Here is a 24445-nt window from a genome sequence, read left to right on the forward strand (position 1 = left end):
TGTAATTTTAAACCAGTGTGATGTCAGAAATGCTGCCTGATGCTGGGGGTTAGACTTGGCAGCAGATACCCTTAGCAGTATTTTGGCCATCTAAATCCATCAGGCATTAGAAACTGGGTTCAGTCCTAGTCTAATATTGGTCCTTTGATGAAAGGGGATTGTTAGCACATGGAATCTTTTGTCAAGGAAGGGATAACTTATTTTGATTTCAAAAATGGTCAAGGATGGGAACACTGACAACCAAACTCCCTTGTGCTGCCAAAAGGAGAGTAATCCCATGGACCTTGTGGGAAGCTGGAGTGAAAGGACAAGGAATGATCCATCCTACCTGGAGAAGAGTTAAAAAAACAGATTTCTTCCTTTTTCATAGTGCTGAGTTCTCTGCAGACTTTTGGTAAAAAAATCTCTTTTTTTTTTTTGAGCTTTGACTTCCTCAGAGTTTGTGTTGAAGCTGGAAAAAGTTTTCCATCCCTCTTTGCTGTTGTTGCCTTTTTACTTCATTTAAATTGGTTAAGACAGATGAGTTTTGCTTATTAAAAAAAACAAGGCAAGGCACCAATAGAAGATATCAAATTTCTTCAACATCACCAGGGTTGCTCATTTTACTTTTCTTGGACGAAAGGGAAGAACACTTTGCCTTCTATTTTCTGTCATTCTTTGATGGAATTAAATTGGGGTTGTACTTACAGAGGAAGGAAACTCTCCTATGTAAGAGTTGTCCCCTACTCCATGGAGCCAATGGCTGGAGTATGCCTTATTTTCTTTTTATAAAAAAATCAAACAGTAGGGCTAAAAGGTAGACTATAGAGCTCGTACCTAAATTCCATAACTGAGGGATCAAATTTTGGTCCTGGAGAGACAGAACTGTAACCATTACAGTGGAAGCAGATATATTATTTATACTAAAATTTGAATCTGTACAAGCTGTAAAGTCTTTAAGGCCAGGCTGTCTCCAGCTGAAGGTGGTGGCACAGCCTATGCTCATGGCTCTGGCAGATGGCTTGGGCCCCAGACAGTCCCATTTTTCCAATTGTAGGGTCATACATTTTTATCCTCTGAATTAAATAAGGATTTGCCACCCGCACAATGAAACCCAAAGAAAGAAACTTGCTTTAAATAGAACAAGCTATTGAGGTGATATTAATAGCACGGGGATAATGAGTATTTCCAGAATTTAAGTACTTCAATGTTATTTCTGCCTGCTTTAGTAGAGCAGAATAAAATATCCTTGCCTCTCTTGCATTGCAGGGGTGGTTTCCACTGGTGCTCTGTAGCAGGCGTCCAAACGGAATGACGCACCAAAATATTAATAAAATAGAAATTATTCATATCACCTGCCAGTGATTATCCAATATGTTCTAACATCTTTCCAAGCTGGAAGCAGGCATATATATATGTATATGTATATGTTTATATAGATATAGATGATTTAGATATAGATATAGATATATATATACATACACACACAGCTGTATATATGTGCTTGTGTATATCTTTGAAAGCCATCAACTACACAGCTGCCCATTTGGACAAATAGTGTTTTTTATAACTAGGCATTTACAGATTTACAGCTTGTATTTCTTGGATTTTTTTTTTCCAGTGGATTGCACCCACAGCATCATAGAATCACAGATTGGTTTGGGTTGGAAGGGAACTTAAAGATCATCTCATTCCAAACCCCTGCCATGGGGCAGGGACAGCTTCCACCAGACCAGGTTGCCACAGCTTCTCTGGGCTGGGGCCTTACCACCCTCACAGGAAAGAATTTCTCCCTAAAATATAATTTAACTCTCTTTTTTTTTTCAGTTTAAAGCCATTTCCGCTTGTCCTATCACTCCACACCTTTGTCTAAAGTCCCTTTTCCAGTCATGCCCAAGCAGAATCCTGTTTATCAGTGAAAAAATTATGTAGCTACAGAAGGGTAAAAGTACAACCTGTAAACTATAATCTACTTTAAAAAGTCCAGTTGAGGTCAGAGGCCTGGTGACAAGTCAGTGGTTTCCTTGTCTCATGTGCTGTGTCCTGTCTGGTGACCAAAAGTTAAAACCCTTTGAGGTCTCCTGGTGTGTGGGCAGGAGAGATTCATGAATTCATAAATAAACTCCAGGTCCTTCTTGGACTGATCTCCTTTGACATGCTTTGAGGAGACCCCCACTTTCTACTCAATCTGATATGGGTGGAAGCAGTAGAAGAGGTATTTGGGGTTTCTTTGGGATGAACTCCTGAGGAGCTCCCTGCAGGAGCAGTCGGAGGGCACATCGTTCCTGCAGTACCCGCAGCCTTTCCCAGGCTTTTCGCAGTGTTCATCTGCTCCGTTCTCCGCTCTGTGAATGGCATCACCCGCTGCTTGTGTTGGCCACCCTCCAGCTCCGCCTGACGGGCGCATCCCCCCGCCGCCCGCATTCCTGGGGATTTGTTACCTTCTGGTAGCCAAACGCGCAGGCAGCCGGCGCAGGGGGCGAGATTTATTCTGCAGGACTCTGTTTTCCTATTGTATTTAAGTTCATGGGAGGCTCCCCGTCACTAAACAAACTTTAACAACTGTCGGCAGAAGGGTCAGCCCCCTGCCAGAGCCCTTCACAAAAATCTCACATTCCTCGCGGCCAAATGCTGTTGTGTCACTCCCCTCCCTCCCCTCTGCTCCCCCTGGGGCTTTTGTAGGAGGCATCACCCCTGAGCAGGTTGAACACCTGGCTGAGGCACGGAATTAGCAACTGCAGAGCCCATAAGGACAGGTTTAACTTTGGTCTGCAACGTGCATCTCATGATTTTTGGGCACGGTGCTAATAAACAGCTGGTCGGGGGTGATGCAGCCGTTCTCAGGGCTCAGGGGGTTGGTGTGAGATGAATGTATGCAGGGATGGAGTCTCTGTAGCAAGGATGGGAGTTGGGTTTGTGTAGCTCACAGCAGAAAGGAACTTTTGTTTCCTTTCAACCAAAAAAACCCCAAAAACCCAACAGAGCTAATTATGAATTAAACACTTTTAGGAAGAAATAATGTAAATAATGAGGCTGTCTTGTAAGAAAATCCCAGGATTTTATAGTCCACTGCATTGAGGAGTTTCTTACACTCTCATAGAAGACATAGCTTGTCCTTTTCTTCTAGGTTTAGTGTTTGGGATTTTTCCCCAAGAAATTTGTCGTTTTGGTGTCTCTTGCTCTTCACACTGGCATGGAGAGAAATTTTAACAAGAGAATGGCCAGGGCTACTCTTTGTGGGACCATCTCTCTTTGAGTAACCAGCAGGCACACAGATAAGAAAGCAAAAACCAAAACCAATCATGGATTAAGATCTGGACCTTCCCTGGGGGTTGCAGGAATACTCTTAAGGACTGGGTGTGAAATTCTAGTTTTAGTTTGTTGTGTATTCCTCAAAAACTCGTGGACACTCAGAGTCCTGTTCTCTAAATTAATGGTGAGGTCAATCTTGTAATATCCACTGTGAGGCAAAGAAATGATAATTATTCTGAAGTTAGAGCTGTAGGAAGCCCTTGAACAGAGGGTTTAAGACCAGCATTTCCAAACCCCCACAGGTTCTCTGTAGTTAGGAATAGCTGAGCAGACGTTGCCTGCATTTTGCTCTGCCCTTTCATAGCAGCTCGAGGTCCTGAGCCCTTTGCAGCATCAGGCCCTCAGTTAGCAGGAGCTGCTGACTGCATGGACTCATGTTCCAAGTATTGTGTACGTGACTTCACCAAGCACAGACAATCACTCAGCCCCAGAACAGTAGGGCTAAAAAAGAAACCTCAGGCGGCCTAGTCCATTTTTCCTGAGAGGAAGTATTAGATATACTTAGATCATCACTGACTTCTGTCCAAATTTTAAATCCTCCAGTACTGAGCCTTCCACTTACTTACCAAGTCTGGAGTTTGTGGTGTTTTTTTCCCTTTATACTTAAAAAGGAATTTGCTAATACTGTACATTAATCTCTTAAATCTCCTCTACCTCAGCTGAAGGCAGCTTTTTCTTGTGCTGTTCTCAGCTGACACAGAGATCAATCGATTACCATTTTCTGTAGAAAACATTTTACTCTTATCATGTCCTTTCCTGCTCGTCCCTTTTCTAGACTAAACAAATGTATTTCCTTCAACTTTTCCATGTTGCTCATGCTTTCTGAATCTCTTATCGCTTCTGCTGCTCTTCTCTGGATTCTTTCTCATCTGTCTGCATCTTTCTTAGAGGGTGGTGTCCCACACTGGATAAAGCAGTCCAGCTGATGTCTCACCACTTCTGAGCAGTCTGTAATAGATACCTCCTATGTCTTGTATGCAACATGACCATTAATCTTTCCCAGAAATGCATTTACTTCATTTTTTTTGGGAAAAAAAAAAAAAAAAAACCAAAACAAAAAAAAAACCCAAACAGAATGCCATTATTGACTCATATTCAACTTGCAACTCCCTGCCACCCCCAGATCTCCTCTACAGGGCTGCTGGTTAATAGGTTTGTCATTGTGGTGCATTTGGCTTCTTGCTCCAAAGTGTAGCACAAAGCACTTAACTTTTGCTGCATGTCATCTTACTAATGACATGTCAAGCACAATTTCTCTTCCTTTCTAAGTTCGTTCTGAATTCTGAGCTATTTCTCCAAGTCTGAAGATTCCACCTTACTGTAAGTCATCTAAAGATTTCCTAATTGTGCTTTGTACTGCATCATCCAAGTTATTAAAGGAAGTACAAGCTATTAATTGGCTGAAGATGCATAAAACCCCTTCCATTTCAATATCAGCAGTAATAGTCAGTGGTCAACACCCAACCCCCATCCATTCATCCTCTATGGCTGTGTTTTATCTTTTATATCATAGAATCATAGAATGGTTCCTGTTCAAAAGGACCTTAAAAACCTTTAAAAATCTAATTCCAACAGCCCCTGCCCCTGTGGGCAGGGACACATTCCACTATCCCAGGTTGCTCCAAGCCCCATCCAGCCTGGTTTTGAACACTTCCAGGGCTGGGGCAGCCACAGCTTCTCTGGGCAACCTTTTCTGGTATCTCACCACCCCCACAGTAAAGAATTTCTTCTTAATATCTAGTCTAAACCTACCATTTTTCTTTCTCTCAAAGACCTGAAAGCAGAATTTAATCCATTTCAGCCTCCACCTGAGCCAGAAATGCCCCTGCTGGCATTGGCAGGGAGAGGTGAAGCATAACAAGGGTTAAAAACTGCGACTCACCTGCAGGATTGTTGGCAACATCTTCAGGCCAATGTTTCTTCTCTTAAGCCCAGCTGCAGTGTTTATGTGCTGCTTAAGGCTGTCCTTCCTCAGAGCTTGCACATCATGTAGGTGCTTGTGCAAGAGCTCTGAGTACACAGAAAGTTGAATGCCTCGTGTAGCATGAAAGTTGCCCCATGAACCCACTCACTGCCAGCAGCACCAGACATTTTACGCATTTGCGAGTAAAAATAAGAGCAAAGAATAGTGTTAAGCATAATTTTTATTGGGAAACCACCAATTCCTTATACCTTTCAGGAGGAAGAAAGGGAGGCATCCATCAAACTGTCATTACAAATTTGATGCCACAAACCTAAGCTCATGGAGCAGCCAGGAATCTGTAAACCTTTTAAAGGATACGCCTGTTTTTGACATTCAAAATAAAAAATCTTTATAGATTTTTGTGGAAACACCGATCAGCCAGCAGCTCAATGACATTTTTCAGCAGTCAGACAGACTCCACACAAACTGAATAGATGTCCAGTTTTAGAAGGACAGGTAATTACTTTCTGTGCTATGCCCAGGAACAGAAAATACTTGGCCTGTTTTACTTACTGAGTAGGAAAAGATGTTTGAGGGTGGTTGGTTGGGTGGTTGTTTTTTTTTTTTTTCCTAAAGGCTGCTTACATCCTGGCTTCTGCCTCCATATAGCCTGCGTGTAGGTGCCCTTTATATAACAATAACTTGATACTACTCAAAATACTTGGCACTGCAAGCAGGGGAGTGGAATGCAGTAAGAACACTTTAGCAGGTCTGAGGGTGAGTAAACTCCAGTAGTTTTGGAAGGAGAGGACAGTTTTCAGTGTACGTCTCTCCCTTACTTGGCATTTGCTGACAATAAGAGCACAAGGATTAACATAGCAGACTCCGTTTATTACACTTGGGTGGATAAAGCAATTATCTGTCTATCACGGCTGTAGTAAATTGTGCAACAGCATTAACATGGGTGGATACGTGGATAAATGCTACTCTGCCACAGAGGGTGCTGATACACAAGATAATCCTTCAAGCTGAACTTGTAAAGACTGTTTTCTTTCAGAGTTTAGATCATGTTACCCACCAGTATAGATTGAAAAGGCATCTTTTTTTTCTTTTTAACCACATTTTCAGATTTCTTTAGCCATCTGAATTGTATTAGCAAGGTTATTTTAGAAATATCCCACTTTATTCAAGTTTAAACTGTCTGCTTAAAACCTGCTGCATGGATATAAACACAGTAGTTTTCTAACACAGCAAAACAATCTGTTGAAAGATAGCAAACACACATGCATCCATCCATTATTGCTTAACTGTTGTGTCTTCCATGCCTGAATTCCCACTGTAGCCGCAGCATTCAGTGTGTGCTCCTGGTTTTGGGGGTGTAAAACAAGACCAGAAATGAAAATGCACCTATTGATGTCTAGAGAGCAGTGCAGCATCCGAGAGCTCTACACTAGATTTAAACTAAGCGCCTTAAGTCTGGTTTAATGGCTGTGTTTACATCATTTCCCTGCCCCCCCCCCCCCCCCCTTCTTATTCTTTTAAAGTAATCAGGTTTCACAAGCGTTAAGAAAGCCATCCCCTCCTGCCAGCTGGAGGGAAGCCAGTTCAAGGAGATTTTTTTTCTTTCCCCCTCCTTTACCCCCTTCTTCGCTATGATCTTTACTGCCTGGTGCTGCAGCAAACAAGCAGCAGAAATTGGTGAGATGTTTGCAGGGTAGCTACCTTCTTGGCGGGAGGTGGGGGAAAACTTTACTTGTCAAAGATTTTGCTGTGTTCATGAGGATGATAAATCAGAATGAGGAGCTCTTGAGCTTTTTGGGACTGCCCTTGTTTTCCCTCATCCCTGCTTCTGATGAAAAAAGGGGGAGGAGGAGGGGGAGAGTGTAACAGATACCAGCATGCAAAGGGAGCTAAGGCAGGGACCGAGACTTGCGTGACAGTCTCTGTTTATATGAGTTGTCTTTAATGTCTACAAGCAGCCATACCAGCAATGTTTAGCTGGTTTCCTGGCTCACGTGAACACAGATTCCTTTATTTTCATCAAGGATGGATAAAGGTGAAGGCAGAGCTTTGTGGAGCAAGGGGGTTCCACCTGCTCCTTCCTTGACCTGGCCTGTTTGGGCCAATGATCCTATGGTGTGTTGCTCAAATCAGGCTTCAAAATCCTAATCAGAATTAGACAGTTTTTCAAAAAGCAAAGAGAAAAGAACAACCCCACCACAGCAGCAAGGGCACACTTGGCTCATTCACCTTGAGTACAGAGTCAGAGCAGAGGGCTGCACGAGTCCTGCAGCTCTGGATGAGTTGGAGGGTAGGAGGGAACTGGTGCAAGAGCAAGCCCACTCGAGCCCTTTCCTGCTCAGTCTGTCCTTTTTATCAAAGTACCGTTTTGGTTTCATTTGTTAAATCTTCCAGTTCTGCTGCTTTAACACACCCTTCCCTTTGCAGTGTCTGACCAGCTCAGCCCCTGCCACCTGCCCCCATCAGTCCCTCAGCTGCCAGACAAGCAGCCTGGAGCCCTGCTCCAAGGAGGCATTTTTCACCTCTCTGTGTAGAGAAATTCTGTGAGCAGGAGGCTCCTTTGCAGCTGTTTCAGTTCGCTGAAAACCCCCAGCCTCTGGGTCTACCTTTCAACTGAGTCTGTGCTCTTCACGGCCCCCAAGTTTAGAAAGCACTTTGTATCCTCGAAGTTTTAGAGTCATTCCCACAGGTACAAAGGGACAGAGGTTACACCTCCATGAGTCATTTCTTCTCACCCTTCCTGCCCCTTCCTCCCTCTAACCTACCCTTTTTGTCCTGGCGGGATGAGCTGAGAGGACATTTCCTTTGCTCCCAGTAAATCAGTGGGGAGATGACCACTGACACCAGAGATGCTCCATAGGCTTGTCCTCAGTGCTGAGGTTCCAACCTCCCTCTGCCTCTGCTCACCCAGGGTAGGAGCCACAGCTCTGGGAAGATGTTAATGTCCCTGCTTCCCCCAGGATCTGGACCTGGCCCTTTTGGACCCATACCAGTAGTCTGCAGAGCAGGGGTCAGGGAGGGGCGGCTCATTAGGATTTTGGCAAATGGATACTCATTAGATCTGTTTCACAGGAACTGAGCCCCTCCACAGTGTGCATTCGTCTGTCTTTATTATTTCCTTTTCTCTGCAGTGGTTTCAGGTACAGGCCTTAGCTGCTTTGAGTAAAAATATACCTTTTTTAAGAACAAAAAGCGACAGAGGCTTGTTTTCTGCCTGCGCCTGAGTGACTCCTGTTGGCACGAACAGGGCTCTGTGTACAGTCAGAAGACTAAACTCCCAGTCTAACGCAAACTGGTGCCCTTAGCTATTTAAAAAACAAACTTTTTTTTTTTTTTCTTCATTGAGTGAATTAACTACAGTTACTGCACCTATGTAGCTCCTTGTTTTATGAACTATAAGAACCTTTCCTATGCACAGCCTATGGCCTAATTATGTAATTATGTCTCTTGGGTGGATTACATTTTTCTTCTCATAATTGTGTCTTTACCTAAGAGACTGGAAGGGTTCCAAGCTTTCTCCTTTCCTGGGCAAAAATTGTTTGGATCTTGTGTTTTGGGTTTTTTTCCATGAACTTTGGATTGGGTGCATTCAGTAGTATTGGGTGGGGAGAAACCAGTCCAAAGACAATTTGTCACAAGACAAGGGACACAAGAGGGACTCTCATGACTTTCTTCAGAGGTTTTTTCCTTGCAAAGAGCTAATGTTAATCTTCTGGGCTTCTGGTTTATGGCTCCCTTATTTTTACCTCCAGTGCATAGATTGACACTGCTTTGGAGTGACATTTTGCTGTAGCAAAGTATTGTCTGAAATTTGTAACAGAACAGTGAATATTTTTGCTTCATGGTGAATGCTCAGCATTATTCAGTTCCTGCACAGCAGCTGTTAGGAAGCCTTAGGATCAGGTCTCAACTCCTTTGCTGTGGCATAAATATGGGTCCCTTGACTTCAGCTTTATCAGCCTGTAGCTGAATTCAGTCAAGCCCAGATCAGTACCTTCCAATTACTCCTGTTCCACAAAACCAAACAGGATGAAATGCGGGTAGACCTGCAGAGAGAATTCAAGGAGAATTTGTGATGAAGTTCAGAGGACAGGTAGCTTGTCTTTTTTGTGGTGTGAAATTGTCTTCTACAATGTGTATGCAGAAGAGTAGACACTACAAAGTACACTGGAATGCTGCTGGTGTTCCAGGGTTAAAAGAGAAAAAAATCAGAGGCTTTGTCTCAAAGACATGCAGTGTTAGTAGGAAAAAAAATATGCCCACTCTTTACCTTTTTAAAGCACTTCACCTTTGGATAACAGTGGGAATAATCAAAACTTGGGTTCTTATCTCTGTTGCATTTCATTTGGAGTCAAAGCCAGAGGTGCACAGACTACAAATTCACAGGTCATGAACCGGGTGATTCTTCTACTTTCTGCCACCCCTTAACCTGAAGAAAATCCCTTTTCCTGTTGGTTCACTGAACCCAGAGCTGTATAAATCCTTGGTTACTAGCCCTTGAGTTCAAAGAATTTTTGTCTACCTTTTCCAGTTGTAGTCACTCCATGCAATGACTCCAAACTTCACTATGTGGTGCTGAGCACATTTGTGACATAGAGCTAACAGAAGCCATGGCGGCATTTCACAATGGGTCCTCACCCTCCATTCTCCTTAGGATGTCCCAGAAAATGTGTCTCCAGCAGGTGACAGCCCAGGCTCTTACTGCATGACCTTTCTGCCATCCCTTGCCTCTTTTCTGGAGACACCTGACTCCCACAATACTTCTTGTTAAGGCAAAAGCAGAAAAAGATAGAACTGGGTAATGACTGAAAATAGCTAGCCCAGTGGAGAGTGATAAAAGCATCTGCTGAAAATCTGGTAACCAGATCTCCTGGGTACCAGGAAAAAAAAAAACCACACAAAAAAGCTGGTGGGTGGTGTACACGGTACAAAGAAAGGGAGTCCCTGAGTGTCAGCATCTGGCAAGGCCACGTGTAGCATAATCTGATTAGTTTTCAGTTCCACACCCACAAGCTGAAAGATAAAAACGCACACCCCTCCTCCCTGAGGAGGTAAAAATCTTCAAGCATCAACACCACATTTACATTCTGCAAGTCAGCCTCTTCCACAGACCGATTTACATCTTGCCTCCTCCAGCAGAGTGGTGGAAGTTCAGTGATGAGAGACAAGCTCACGTCCCTTTCCAGTTACCACATCCAGCAGACTCAAGATTGCCTTGCTTTGATCTGGAAGACAGTCCTTTGCTTAGTTTAAACTGAAATGATTAAGCTGGAGATGAAGACTCCTCACATCTTCTGCCATGCCTGGGATGTGATAATTGAACATCAGCTTCCATGGGCCACACGAACATGTACTGAGGCTGTGCTGGGCTGGCAAGCAGAAGCAGCAGCACAGGCACTGACTGGCTGGCTGCAGTTTTCACTGACCTTATAGCACTCTCAGTACTGATTTGATTCATGTAAAATGGCCAAAATTGGCACTGGAGAGGATTAATGACAATGTTTCTGTCTCCAGAAATTTATACTCAGGTTGGTGTTTTGTTTGAAACAGCTGAGTAGTGGTGAAAGACCAGAATATTTCTTGTTATTTTGGAGCAAACACTGGATTTCTGATATCCAGGATGTTTTGTACTGTGCCAGCAGACAAATCAGAACAGCTTGTTTAGCTCTTGACTATGAACTCTCAGTTTTTCTCATCTCTTTCCCTTCTCCTCACTGGTGACCTGATCTTTTCCAGTGGCCACTGGGTCCCATCCTTAGTCAGAGACTCATGGGTCAGCTTACATTTATTTTTGATGACATTTCACATCCAAGACTGCTTAAATCCACAAGTATTTTTTCTCCCCTCCAAGCCAAATCCATTCTACAAATTCATCTTTACAACAGAGCAACAGGCACTAAATGAAGTGTTGCAGGCATTGGGATAGCTGTAACACTATTTTATTCTACTCTTCACATAGCTTTTATATTGCTTTTTGATGTGCTCACTGCTGCAGCAGATCATGGATTCTGCCTCAGCTATCCACACTTGCTACCCTAATCTTTTTTCCTGAAATAAAATTACGCCTCAGTACTGAGACTGAGGAATACAGCTTTTCTTAGCACACTCCCCTGGGATCAGGAATTTCTCTGTCAACGGACACATATATCAATGAGAGATGAAAAGCAGCTTGTGGAATGAGTTTTAAACATGTATCACATATTTCATTCCTGCTGCTTATGTGCTACTCAGAAGGTCTTTTTAGAGTGTTTTCAGCCCATACCTCATGACTCCTCCATACTTTACAGGATTTTTTTTCCTGCACAGAAATCAAGGCAGGACATTTATTTAAATTGCCCACACGCCTTTGTGAGCACCTCCTGAATACAAAGGTTTTGTTGAGTTTCCTGCTTACTTTCAGTGTGAGCACGTCTCAGCCTTTATCAAAGCTGAGAAACCCATAATGTGCAAAGCTGCAATGTCATCTTGTCTCCCTGGGATATTTCACTCGGGGTCTGTGGCTCCTTCTGTGGATCTCTTTGTCACAACATGACTCCGTGTTACAACCCTAAATTTTAAATGTCCAGAAGGGGAAGGCAAGTCTGCCTTTGGCCCCTTGCTGGTTTCTGGGGACTTGCAGTTCCATTGATGCCTGGGGTCTTCCAGATGTGCATAGAGCTCTCTCTTCCCTACTTTTCTTTTTTTTTTTTTTTTTTTTTGGGTGGGTGGGGGTGAAGCAGCAACACCCAAACCCACACATCTATAGATCATTTCAATTCAACCAGATGTAGAAATCTTTTTTCTTCTTCCTGTATGCCCCTTCTTTTTTTCCTGTCTTTTTTTCTTTTTTTTTTCCCTGCTCATCCTAAAGTGCTCTCTTAGCCAGAGCTCTGCTATAATACACATAATTAAGTATAAACTCTCTTCTAACAAAGCTGTGTATGACCAAACAGAATGTGATGAAAATAAGGCTGAGGGTTATCTGGCACAGGTTAGTGCAGGAGTGGTGGTGACCTCTGTCATAAGTTATTTATTGAATTACCTGAGGACAGTTGAAATAGATTATGCACCAGTTTGTTAGTGGTTCTTTAGTTAAAAGGTCACCACATGAACATAGCACAGGGTTTTTTCTACAGAAATTCTAAATAAAATTCACTTTGGGAGTGAATTCATTCCCAGCTAAAATTGACTCTCATGTGTGAGACTGGAGATGGGCTTATGACATTTGCCTTATTTTGAGACCTATTGAATTTCAAAAAATCCCAGAATTATTTAGGTTGAAAGGGGACTTAAAGATCATCTTGCTCCAAACCCCTGCCGTGGGCAGGGACACGCTCCACTATCCCAGGTTGCTCAATTTGCCAAAGGATGATCAGGAATGAGCAGAAGAGAAAAACGGTGGGGAAGGAGATGTCTTTAGAAAATATAGTGGAAAATATGACTAGCAAAGGGAAAAGCAAATGCATAAAAATTGTGGAAGAAAAGAAGAGGGAGAAATCCCAAGAGTATACTGACTGCATGTGTATGTAAAAGTAATTTCTTCAGATTTGGCAGCACCCAACTTGTACAAATCTTAGTTCAAAAGGATTGAGAAAATAATGCTGAAGACTAGAGTTTGGATGTGACCCTGTTAATTAAGCTGCTATTATGGAGTTTTTGCAAGCCCAAAAATCATTCGCTATTTAAAATGACTGATACTTTCTGAAGAGAGGAGTAGGCACCCATGGCAGCTCTAACATGGAGCAGCACTTTCTCCCTAAGGAGAAGGCTCCTGCCTACCCCATGCTTTTAGACTGAGTCATTACTGGGGAGAAAACCCAGACTTCAAAGTACCAAATTATGGGTCAACTAATTCATTTTTTTAAATTGTTAGAGAAGCTTCTCTAAAGTTAAATCACACCAAGTTTCCCCTCATCTCCCAACCTGAATCCTTCTCTGTCTAGAGCTATGAATTCTCTGAATCCAGTCTGGATTTATTTAGTTTGGATATTGCATTGCCTATGTGTCTTGTTGGCACTGTGGTACCAATTAGATGGCATGAACCCATGTACTCAGACTGTGATGAGAATTACTATTAAAAAGCATTTTTTTTAGCAGTTGTAGCCTGATAGTTCAATCTCAAGATTCAGTGGCCTCATTTCTGCTTCTAAAATAGATTAAACAGTACTGGAATTGGTTCTGTGGCCCAAAGACTGATGGGACAATCTTCCCATGTCTGCAGAGCTGAACCCTTGTGGACTCCAGACAGAAGGCTGTATTCATAGTGCTGAGGGACAACACAGATTATCTCAAGCTACTGGTGATTATTTGGAAGGGTTCAAGCCCAAACCATACCAGATACCCTTCCTATTGTTAAAAGCATTAAAATATCCCCCCCAATTATTGCTTGTGCCAGGGCCCCAGCACTGCTGATAGGGGTGGAGGCAGATGTGGTTCTGGGTTGAAATCAAGGAGTCTGGGCCCCCCTTTCAGCTCTGCCAGAGGCTTTTTGCATGACCTTGATCTGTAACTTAGGGTAGGCTTCATTCCATTTAACGTTGACTAATGGCGAGGGTGTCTAATTAAACCAGTCATGTGTGCTCCCTCTCTGATCAGAGAAGGAAGAGAAAGCAAATTCAGGAGGTGAATCATGCTGTTTTAAGGCGAGTGTCAGAGACAAATGAGATGAATTGCCCTCTGGAAGTAGCTATTTCTTTCCATTAACCGAAGAGGAAGTCTACATTAGAAGAGTTTAGACTAGATGCCTGATTTATGAATGGCTAAAGTTAAGTAAAATTAGTCCTGTCCTTAATCTCTATGCATGCCTTTTTCTCCCTATGCTGAATGATAGAAATAGCACCTTCTGCACCTCACATTCAAAGGCACCATTGGACAGGGAGCATCCTTTGGAAAGAAATTAAACCTAGGAGCAAAAATACAACCATTAGAGAAGCAAAGCCCTTGTTCTTGAAACATCTCAATGACAACATAAGCAGGACCACTGGGAGCATCCCAGTGCTTTTGCCATTTTCCCCCTTCATATTTTTTCAGCAAAACACCCCTGAATGAGTGTTCCAAATATATCCTGGGGCAGTTGGCCTGTTTTGGGTGAGTGCAGTTGGAGCACTGAGGGAGGCTGACTGTGGAAGTGTGGGTAGGGCCCTGTCCTGGCCAGCAGCTTTGGAGGTTTTCCTTGGATACTGCTCTTCTCAACTGACAGGGACTTATTACTTTTTGGAAAATCTCCAAGAGGAATGAAAGATAATGACTAACTATAACAGAGTTAAAGAAAGAAAGAAAAGACAGAATAAAGGGAGAAGAAAAGTTTGCATTTTCTTAGCAAAAAGTCCACAACATCTAAACCAGACATGGAGTAATTGTCCCAGTTGATAAGTTGTAGGTACATATGAGGTTTGCTTTTGGCAGGGAAAGTTTACCTCTTTAACTACCTTAGGTAGTGAAAGGAGAAAAAAAAAAAGAAAAAAAGAAAGACAAAAAAGACCTTGTGTGGGTGTCCTGATAAGTGCTTATTTTGATCCAAATTGTAATATGTTACACATGTATGGGCACAGCAGTGCTTGATAAGGCTTTCACCAGCACAACCATGTCCAAAGCACAACCCCTCACAATGTTTCTGTTATTGGGGGTAGCTGAGATACCTGTAAATCCATTATATCTAGTAACAGGTCCTTAGAGGCCATTTTGGGGTTTTTTTGGGGGTGTGTTAAATTACTAAATCTTGTTATTAACGCTTTTATTTTATGATTTGCTGTTTCCAGGGCACAGACAGAAGCTTGATGACTCTAAACCTAGTTTGTTCTCTGAGCGCCTCAGTGATTTAGGGCGCATTCCTCATCCCAGTATGAGAGTAGGGGTCCCGACCCAGAGCCCACGGCCCTCTCTGAACTCTGCACCAAGTCCTTTTAATCCACAAGGACAGAGTCAGATTACAGGTAAGAGACAGAACCATAGGTTTGACTTGCACAGGCATTGGTAGTAATTGCTTATGGATATTTGTGTCTCAGCTGCAGTCAAAGAGGCTGTTACAGAGTGGGGGATGTTCTCCAAGCAAAGCTAGGTGGGAAGTGGATTTTTCTATAGTGCTTGAAGCTGAAAATGTAATTTTTTAAATATATTTTTGCCATAAATCTAAAATAGTCAATCCAGGTCATTTGAGTAGGGATATGGTGAAATTCTAAATGCCACGTAGCTCTGCCTTCTCTGTGTTGCAATAGTACCTTTAGTGTACATGAACATTTTTATTCAGCCTCGTTATTTTGCAGTCATGTTAAGGGAAGCAGCCAACACTAATGGTCTTTTTATCAGAATAATAATACAATCTTCTCACATGGTGGTTTCCTTCCACCATCAGTGCTGACCACGGTTACAATAAATGAACTGGGTTATGGAGAAATCTCCAAAGGTTGCTCGTGAGGGTTGTATGCAACATTTATGATTGCATGCTGAGAGACAGATTTCATTGTGCTGAGAGAAATCATAAAGCACCCACCATGTGTCACAGATTAGAAGGCTGAAATAAGATGTTTAACTGCAGCTATGCCAGAAGTTTGCAGCAAAACTATGAAGCCTACAAAATAAAGCAGTGTTGTTTTTTTCTAAAGTCAGAGCTGGTTAAATTTTTCAAAAGAGATTCAAAACAACTTCTTTCTAACTTTGGGCATTTCTAGATTCTAAATTTGTGCTGACATGTTTGTGTCTGTCCAGGATGTAAAGAGGTGTTACCCCTGACCAATTGCTAGAATTATTGGAGAACTTCACCTAGGTGCAAGTCTGTCAGCAAAGCTCTTGGCTCAAATCCCTAGACTGATTTAATACTCACTTCTGCTGCTACAGTTGCATCCACAGCAGAGTCCTTTGCCAGCATTTTACACCAGCATTCCTTTCCTGGTAAAGCACTCCTAGTATAGACATAGTCTTTGAGTCAACCTAGGAAGATTTCTAGTTTCATGTTTCAAGTGGTTTTGACATGATACCAGCTGAAACTCAGTGGTTTTAACAAAGTGTTGTGGCTTTCTTCTTCTGTCTTTTCCTTCTTTTTTTAAGTTCAACCGGTTTATTAATTTGTAGTAAGAATGAGAAGTGAGTTAATTTGAACCCAAAGCACTCAAGGAATTGCAACAAAAAAATTGTTCCCATGAGCTGTGGCAAAGTTCTCCCAGATCTAGAAGTCTAACTTTAACTAGTGTAAAATGTTTATAATATATTAAATATGTTGATTATACCCATTACATGGTACCTGCTGCCCCCCAGCTTCCCAGAGCAGGTTTTTTTGGCTAGGCTTCATATTTTGTTCATTGGACATGTGAAGTCAGGGCTCTCGTGCATATCATTTTCTGGGTAAGAACTGCTGAACTAAAACACAGTATTTTTTTCTAACCAAATCTTCTGTCTGGCAGTGTTTGTAGACATAGTTCCCAAGAAAGCAGGGGGGAAATCCAGGCTATAAGCAGGTTTTTTTTTTTTTTTTCCTTCTTCCTTGTGCCTCCATAGTTTACCTATTGTGCAACACTATATCTAGGAACGAAAGAGGGTGAAATTCTTCCTGACCCCATCTGGTGATCAGCTTATGCCCTGAAGCACAAGAACTGAGATCCCCTTGTAATTTTCTTCCTAACTAAGTGTAACCTCATATGCTGCTCTCCTTCACATAAATGCCTCCTGTAGAAAATGTTCTGCTGGCTTTGATTAATAGACTACTTCTCTGCCTTGTTATGAGGCAGCAGCAGCATTTACAGATCTGGGAGATGAAAGCTTCAGATGAGCTTTCAATAAGCCTGACTGGAAACAAAGTTGTGTGGCATTCCCGGCCTTCTCTGCAAATTTAAGGCAGCATCAGCTGAGACTTCATCAAGAGAGGGAAGATGCAGTGCTGGTAGGGCAGAGAGAAGTGAGCTGAGGGATGCAGGCTGGATTTCCCATCTCTGGTGAATTATGTGCTTTTATTGTTGGATAAATTCAAGGTTATGGGATACATTAGAATCCCAAGTTGCTCTGATATCCCCCATAATGGTGAGGACTCTGTAGTGATTAAGTGGTCTGATACAGTATTTCTGATGTTGTTTCCCACCCAAAGAAAAGTCCAACAGCCAGCTCTCCATTTGCTTGCTGGTGGTTATCCCATTCAATTGGGTGATTGGTGTGAGCGTGTTACATGGGTGCAAGCTCTTGGAATTGCACTGTCTTTCCACTGGGCTTTTGGGCATTCTTCAGGACCTTGATTGTAATCTGTAAAGCTCAATGTGCTCTGAAGTTCCACCAAAGTGCTGGGATGCTTTTTTGCAGACAGTCCCTATTCTAGGATCTTTCTTGTGGGATGGATGGATACTCTTTGCTACACAAACCATGCCAAGGAGAGATAAAGGTGATACCATGGACGAGGCACCCTTTGGTCCAGTGTTGAGTGGGAAATTGCTGAACATCTTCCTGCTTGGTGCAGTGGTAGGGAGTGAGGTGCTTGGGCTGTCCTTCAACACCAGTTTCCTTGTTGTAGTGGAATACTCACAATGCCACTGGCTTCTGAACATAAGCACTGCCTTGGGTATATGTTAAAAGGGGAATAGATCCTTCTGTCTGAAAACCAGGATTTTTGAATTACCTTTATTGGAATTAACCAAGCATTCCTTTGGAAATACCATGATTTCATTATCTCTTTACCTAGTTATTATTTAGGGAAAATAATAAATTTCTAATAACTGGAACAGTAAATACTGGTTTCCTACAAAAAATCCATATTATTGCTAGCAAGCACTTTTTGCTTCACTCCACTTGAGGCCTTGCATAGCTATTGCATGATTAAACAGACATATTATTTAAAGCCTGGCTGACCCACACCTGAGTCTGAAAGAGCTCAACACTTTAGGGTTCACTCTTATATTTCTTTTCTCTGTCTAGGTTGTGTTTATTTTCCTGGAGTATCAGAGTACAGGCTGTACAAATCACAGCACAGTCCTTAACCTACCACAAGACTGGGCTGTGGCAGGACAAGGCACAGAGTTGCCCTTATTCAACATGGCATTTTAACTAGGATTCAGCAAAAGCTACATCGAAGGGTGATTAAAAAACAAATGGTCCAATAAGCAGCTGCCTTTGCTGAGGCAGTGCAGATCTAATTTGAACCCTGCTTGCTGCCCGTAAATCAGGAATCCTGTCCATTCACATTTGTTCACTGGTATATTTGCTTTTTTTATTTTTTTTCTCCTTTCCCTAACGGGCTCATGCAACTTGTTCCTGTATCCGATTACATTCCCGTTCAGACACTGAGCTGTTGCATCAGTGTTCCAGTATGAGACAAGGAAAACTTGTTTTTTTTTAGGATGCAACTGGTGAGGATTAGCTTCTGTAGGCCAGGAAAAGCCACAGGTGTAATGGCAGGAATATGGTCGGTGTGAGGACCCCATGGCTGGGCTGTGGGGACAGCAAAGTGGGAGTTAAGTGAGGCTTCATGCTCCATCACCACTGTGGCACTGGCTGATCTATAGGCAACCTCTGACTTTCATCACTGAAATAACAGCCCTCAAAGGCAAGTCCTGTGAAACCTTCACTTTCTTCCCTTTTCTTCTTCCCCTTCTCTTCAGGGGTGTTATGCTTCCATTTCTCATCATTTTTTAAGCAGATTTAAAGTCTTCAGAGCCAGCTTAACAGGAAGGTAGTGAGGGGATAGGTCTTCACTGACAAACAGGGACTGATTTCAGGGACAGTGCAAACTGAATCTGCAGCCTGCTGTTTTTATGCAAATTGATTACATCCTCTGGTTGACTGGCAAGTTGCCATTGTGCACCTCCATTTCATAAAGCTTAGGCCCCTCCTATTATTCTTTTGACTCTTATTTCCCTCTACCCCCTTTTAAAACTTAGCTGCCCACTGGCATGATTCATTGAGTTTATCTTTTTTTTTTAATTTCAAAAATGTGACTTGGAGGGGTGGGAGGAGAAATGGATTTAGAGGTTCTTCAGGCCAAAATCTGGTCTCAATTACTTTTCTGTACATTGGGGTGTAACTCCACTGGATTTGACTTTGTTGATTAAACTGGGCAATCCAGATGAAATCCTGGGCTTTTAAGGATGCCTAAAAAAGAGTTAGAGAAGAGAAGAAGGTTGTGTTTTGCTGTTGTTGTTTTGCTGAGGGGGTTGGTGTTACAACAATAGTTGGGTTACTCATGCAGAAAGTCATCTTGGCTTTGTTAAGATCAGATGTGAGGATATTTGCTCTGAGTGTTTACCAAAGATAGCTCCAGACAGCTTGTTTTTTACTATTGGCAGTAGCACTAATCCAACCAGCAGCAGCCAGAGCTAGAGCTGATGGCTGAATTTAAATGAGAGTAGAATGCATGTGATGTCTGGGTATTAGAGACAGTACACCAAGGAACTGCCAGCCTGTGATCATGCTCTGGTCATGTAACTCAGCTTGGAAAAGGGGGAATTGTTTTTTTTCCTATAGAAAATCAATGTGCTTCACAATCCAATGCCAAAGTAGTGGAAAAAATTGTTCTTCAGGGATATTTGCATGTTTTTGCTTCTCTCCATTGACACTTCAGAATATGGAAGATGTCCCTTCCCATGTCAGGGGGTTTGGAACTAGATGATTTTTAAGGTTCCTTCCAACCCAAACTGTTGTATGATTCTATGATGATTTCTGTTGGAAGAAGAGAAATTATGATACTTGAAAGCCAATGTCACCGGTGGGAGAATGGGTCACTGGATGAGCTTTTTCATTTTTTTCATTCATAATTTTATTTTTATGTGGTGCATCTACTCTTGGACTAATTTTTAAAGACTCTTATTGTCCATTAAGCATCAATATCCATCGTCTATTTAATGCAGTCAGTCAGAGACAACAAAGGTCAAGAGCCCTGCGTATGTCCCATGACTATAAATGTGACAGCAAAACCTAGACACAAAATAATATGCAACATTCAATGTTTCCTGCTTTGTGGAGGTTCACCTGGAAGCACAAACAGGATGGAGCTGTTTGCACATTAGTTTAGGCCTCACCCCACTGGTTTGTTTCAGCTGAACTGTGCCCAGGCTGTCTCAGCATACCCACAATATGCCCTGCTGTGCAGGAATACGCTGAGAGCTGCACTTCCCCTCACACCCATGCAGGCATAACAGAAATGTTTACAAAAGGAGGACTGCTCTTAGTAATCATTCCAAAGTTTTCGAGTGTAAATGCCAGCTCAGAGTGGCCCTCTGACTCCTTCATTGTTGTTGAATGCTCCGTTAGCCCTTCCCCATGGCTGCCATATGTAAATGAGGGTGGCTTTCTCCTGGGCAGTCAATTTTTATTTTTATATTAAGTATCTTTCCTTGTTTTGGAGGGATTCCTTTAGGTAGGAATCCACATGCACTCAGAGCTTTAAGGTTTCTCTTCTGTTCTGGGCTTTTTTTTGTGATGGGAAGATGTGCCGTGGCTGCAGAGCATGTGGTGCTTTGGGTAATGGCGCAAAGTCCCTGGCTAGCAGGGATCCTCGGACACGTGGGAGCCCACCAGCCAGAGACAGCAGGGAAGCGGGCCTGTGGTGTAGGAGGCCAAGGAAAACCTCTCACAAGTCACCTCACAGCTTCTTCCCCAACAGTATGTGTTAAATAGTCATCCTTCCTCTTCTGGGCCAGAGCAAGGAAGAGGTCACCCTCTTAAGGGCCTCATGTTTGCCTCAGAAGCATCTGTGTGCATCTGCCCTGGAAGTGCTGTTGCAGCAGCTGGCACAGCCCTGGGATGCCCCCAGCACCCTCCTTCCCCCAGGAGGTTTGATGGTGTGTGGGACCAGAAGAGATGGTCTGGTGGGCCTCAGTGGCTGAAGTCAATGCTCCAGCACTATTGCAAGGACCATGTGAACTGGAGGGTGCCCCATGAGCTGCATGTCCACCTTCAGGGACTATCTGGGGAAGCTTTGGGCTCTGCCTCGTGGCATTTTTCACTGTGAATTGGGCAATGCTGCTGAGCAGCCATGTTTGCCCTGTGGGCTCACAGGTCACCTTTGACTTGGCAAGGCGACAGTGTTTCACCACTTTCTTCTCTCACATCCACGCAAACCTTGACTGCCATCAGGCAGCAAGGGCTGGCTTTAGGGCATTTGCTCTGGGATCTGGTGAGACTTGTATTTTCACTTTCTGGTTTCCTAACGGGTCACAGATACCTTGAACCAGTCAGCCCCAGGGCAATATTTCCCACCCTGCCTCGACCATGACCTCAGCCATGCCTTGGTGTGGAGGAATCACAGTAACCCTCTGGCCTGAGGTAATGTGACCTCCTCCTCAGTCATTGAGCTCTGATGAATCATCTAATGTTCAATTTGGTTAAAGATTTTCCTCTTCATTATTTCCTATTTCCTGGGAAGACTGATGTATTTGAGGTAGATGTTGAAAGACTATGTGAAATGTTTTGGGGTCAGGTAATGGTCCATCCAGCCCTATATCCTGCTTCTGACATTGCAGTATGAGATACTGTTTTGAAATACCACATGAGCCTTTGAAAGACCACTTTTTGCTATTTGTCATTCTTGTGCCCGCACAGACATTAACAGTTGCTAGATTAAGGGTGTTAAATATAAAACCAAGTCTAGCATGGGTGTTCAAAGTGATGAGAGTGCCAGAGATGCTCAAGAAGTTCTTGTGCCATGAAGATTACACTATCAGGAGTAGCATGAGCCTCCAGAAAGGTGCCTCTTTTTCTGACCTTTCCACCATCTTAGACCAAAATGATGTAAAAACATCCTCTACTGTGACTTTTTTCCCAGCCTTTACCTGCTATGTTATTTCCTCCTAGCATCGAAGCTGACCTAAACCCAAAACTTGAGAGGCCCTATTTTTGATTCAGAAGCAGAGATTGAAAAGGTCTTGGAGTTTGAAGGATCTTGAATTTGAGATTGTGCTCCTAACACACCATTAATTTTAAGATTGTTTTTCCAGCAAGCCTAGGCTTTCTGTTCCCATTCAAAGATCATTTACCATTGACTGTATGGTGAATTATTGTAGTGGAATGAGGCAGAGAAATATGTCAATATCAGATGTAACAATGAGCAGTCAGTCAGATTTGAACCTGTGCCAATCTATACAACCCTGGCCTTGAAACTGTTAAAACAAAGAAGTTCATTACATTTAATGATCAAGTGTCCTTCAGATTTCTGAGAAGTTTATGTTAACCATTTATGTTACTCAGCTCTAATATAAATGGCAAACTCCAGGAAAATCCTCTTAAAATTAAATTGGAAGATGTTTATATATATATATATATATATATATATATATATATATAGTAATATTGCTTCAAGGAAGTATCTGCTTTCCAGACATTTCTTCAAAAAAATAATGTCTGAAGAGAAATAATAAACAAAATAAACAAGAGGTGGCTGAAACAACAAGGTTTTGCTGTGTGGAAGAGCAGGGAAAGGAGTTAAAAAAAGAAAAAGTTGAATTTCCTGAAAAAGAGCCTTTGCTTATGGCATGTGGCTGTCATATTGCTGACTGCAAAGCAGGGCTTTAGCACAGTGTACTGATAGAATGGGTTCTCCAAATCAAGTATACTTGATGTGCTTCCCTGAAAATAATGGGCAGGACTTGAAGGGATGTGCTACAGTTTCTGTGAGCTACTCCAGAGATAGTTTTCTGTTTATTATGCAGTTCCTCAAACAAACTTTGGGGTTTGAAAGTGCTTTGGTTTTGTCGATGTAAGGAAATAAAAAGCATAAAAAGCATTTATAAGGTATGCAGTGGTATCTTTATCATCAGATATTAGCTGGGAGAAAATGGTTTATAAATCCAAACATCAGTGAGTAAATTAGGTCTCCTTCTACTAGTGCTTCAGCAAAAATTGATCTGTGTTTATCCTAAAGATAATCTCTTCCATAGTGAGCTGTGGCAAATATATCAACAGTTATCATTAGCTTCCAATAGTTGTCCCAAACCATTTGGTTTCATATTTTGTAATTAAGGGTACTGTAAGTAATTGGGACAGCATCCAAATGTGACATTTTTTTGACAGATGCTGCTAAGATTAATGGCATTTTTCTCCTTGGCTAGTATTTTCAGCACTGAAAACACTATTGTGTGATGTTTGAACTGGATAAGAGCTTGACAGGCGTGCCAAGTGCTGACTGTAGAGTCTGCCCAGCTCTGAAGGAAACAGCCTTACGTTGTGCCAGGGGAGATTTAGATTGGATCTTATGAAAATTTTCTTCACTCAAAGGTTGGAACAGGCTGCCCAGGAAAGTGGTGGAGTCACCATCCCTGGAAGTGTTTAAAAAACTTGTAGCTGTGATGCTTAGGGACATGGTTTAGCAGTGGACCTGCCAGTGCTGGACTCAGTTGTCTTAGAGGTCCTTTCCAACTATAATGACTCCATCATTCCATGAAGTCCACTTCCTAAGATCAGACCTGGGGCCCATTCTTGTTGTCTGCTTCTCCTTTTGATTCCTGGAGGACTGGCAACTCTTAGTATAATATGTTGGAAGAGAGACACCAGGAATTTGCATCCCATCTTCTAGACCTCTGGTCTGTTCATTTCCCACAGAAATTGTTCTGGGAGGGAAAAGCGCAGACCAAGACTTGAAAGGGCCGAGTGTTGAGAAGCAAATGATGTTTCATCACTTTCTCACTCTTCATAGTACTAATGTGTGTATGTTCAATAATCCCACTTCTTTCAATTAGGCTGTTGATACCCTAAAAGTTTTCTTCCTTTAAAAAAAAAAATTCACTTTTTTTTTTTTTTGTTTTGTTTGTTTTTATTTTCCCCCTAGACCCCAGGCAGGCGCAGTCATCCCCGCCATGGTCCTATGACCAGTCTTACCCATCCTACTTGAGCCAGATGACTTCACCGTCCATTCACTCCACAACTCCCCTGTCCTCCACTCGAGGCACGGGACTTCCAGCCATTACCGATGTGCCCAGACGCCTCTCAGGTAAAGACTCTGTTTTGCCTAAAACAATTATGCAGAGAGGAGCAGGACTGGCAGCGGCTGCCTCTGTGGCCTCAGACAAACCTTGGCAAGGAGAGCAAACCTCAGCAGTGGTACCAGGGTTCCTGCATGGCAGGCAGGATTCAGAATCCCTTTTTTTTTTTAATGTGGCAGAGCTGCTATGTTGCTCTGAGCATGTCTCTCTTGAATAACTTTAGGTCCATTTCGGATTAGATTATTTTTAAATTGTGAACCTGATTCTTTGAACAAATTCTCTCTCTTTTTTTTTTATTTCCCCCACAAAAGGATGTTTACTTGCATGTAATTAGGTACTGGCACAGGTTTCCCAGAAAAGCTGT

General features: G+C 42.6%; 1 protein-coding gene across 8 annotated transcripts in view; it reads left to right on the forward strand.

Annotated features, from left to right (window-relative positions):
- RUNX2 (RUNX family transcription factor 2) overlaps nucleotides 1–24445 on the forward strand; it is a 215901-nt gene that overhangs the window by 98318 nt on the left and 93138 nt on the right. For 3 of the 8 annotated variants that reach the window (XM_038132843.1, XM_038132842.1, XM_038132845.1), the window contains 2 exons: nucleotides 14953–15126; nucleotides 23928–24089. The exons of 1 other annotated variant lie outside the window; for it this stretch is intronic. In XM_038132843.1, coding sequence (XP_037988771.1) covers nucleotides 14953–15126; nucleotides 23928–24089 — 336 coding nt within the window. The remainder of the gene's footprint in view (nucleotides 1–14952; nucleotides 15127–23927; nucleotides 24090–24445) is intronic. 4 more of the 8 variants (XM_038132846.1, XM_038132849.1, XM_038132850.1 and 1 more) reach the window with 2 other exon arrangements.

Source organism: Motacilla alba, chromosome 3, assembly GCF_015832195.1.
Source record: "Motacilla alba alba isolate MOTALB_02 chromosome 3, Motacilla_alba_V1.0_pri, whole genome shotgun sequence".
Lineage (NCBI taxonomy): Eukaryota > Metazoa > Chordata > Aves > Passeriformes > Motacillidae > Motacilla > Motacilla alba.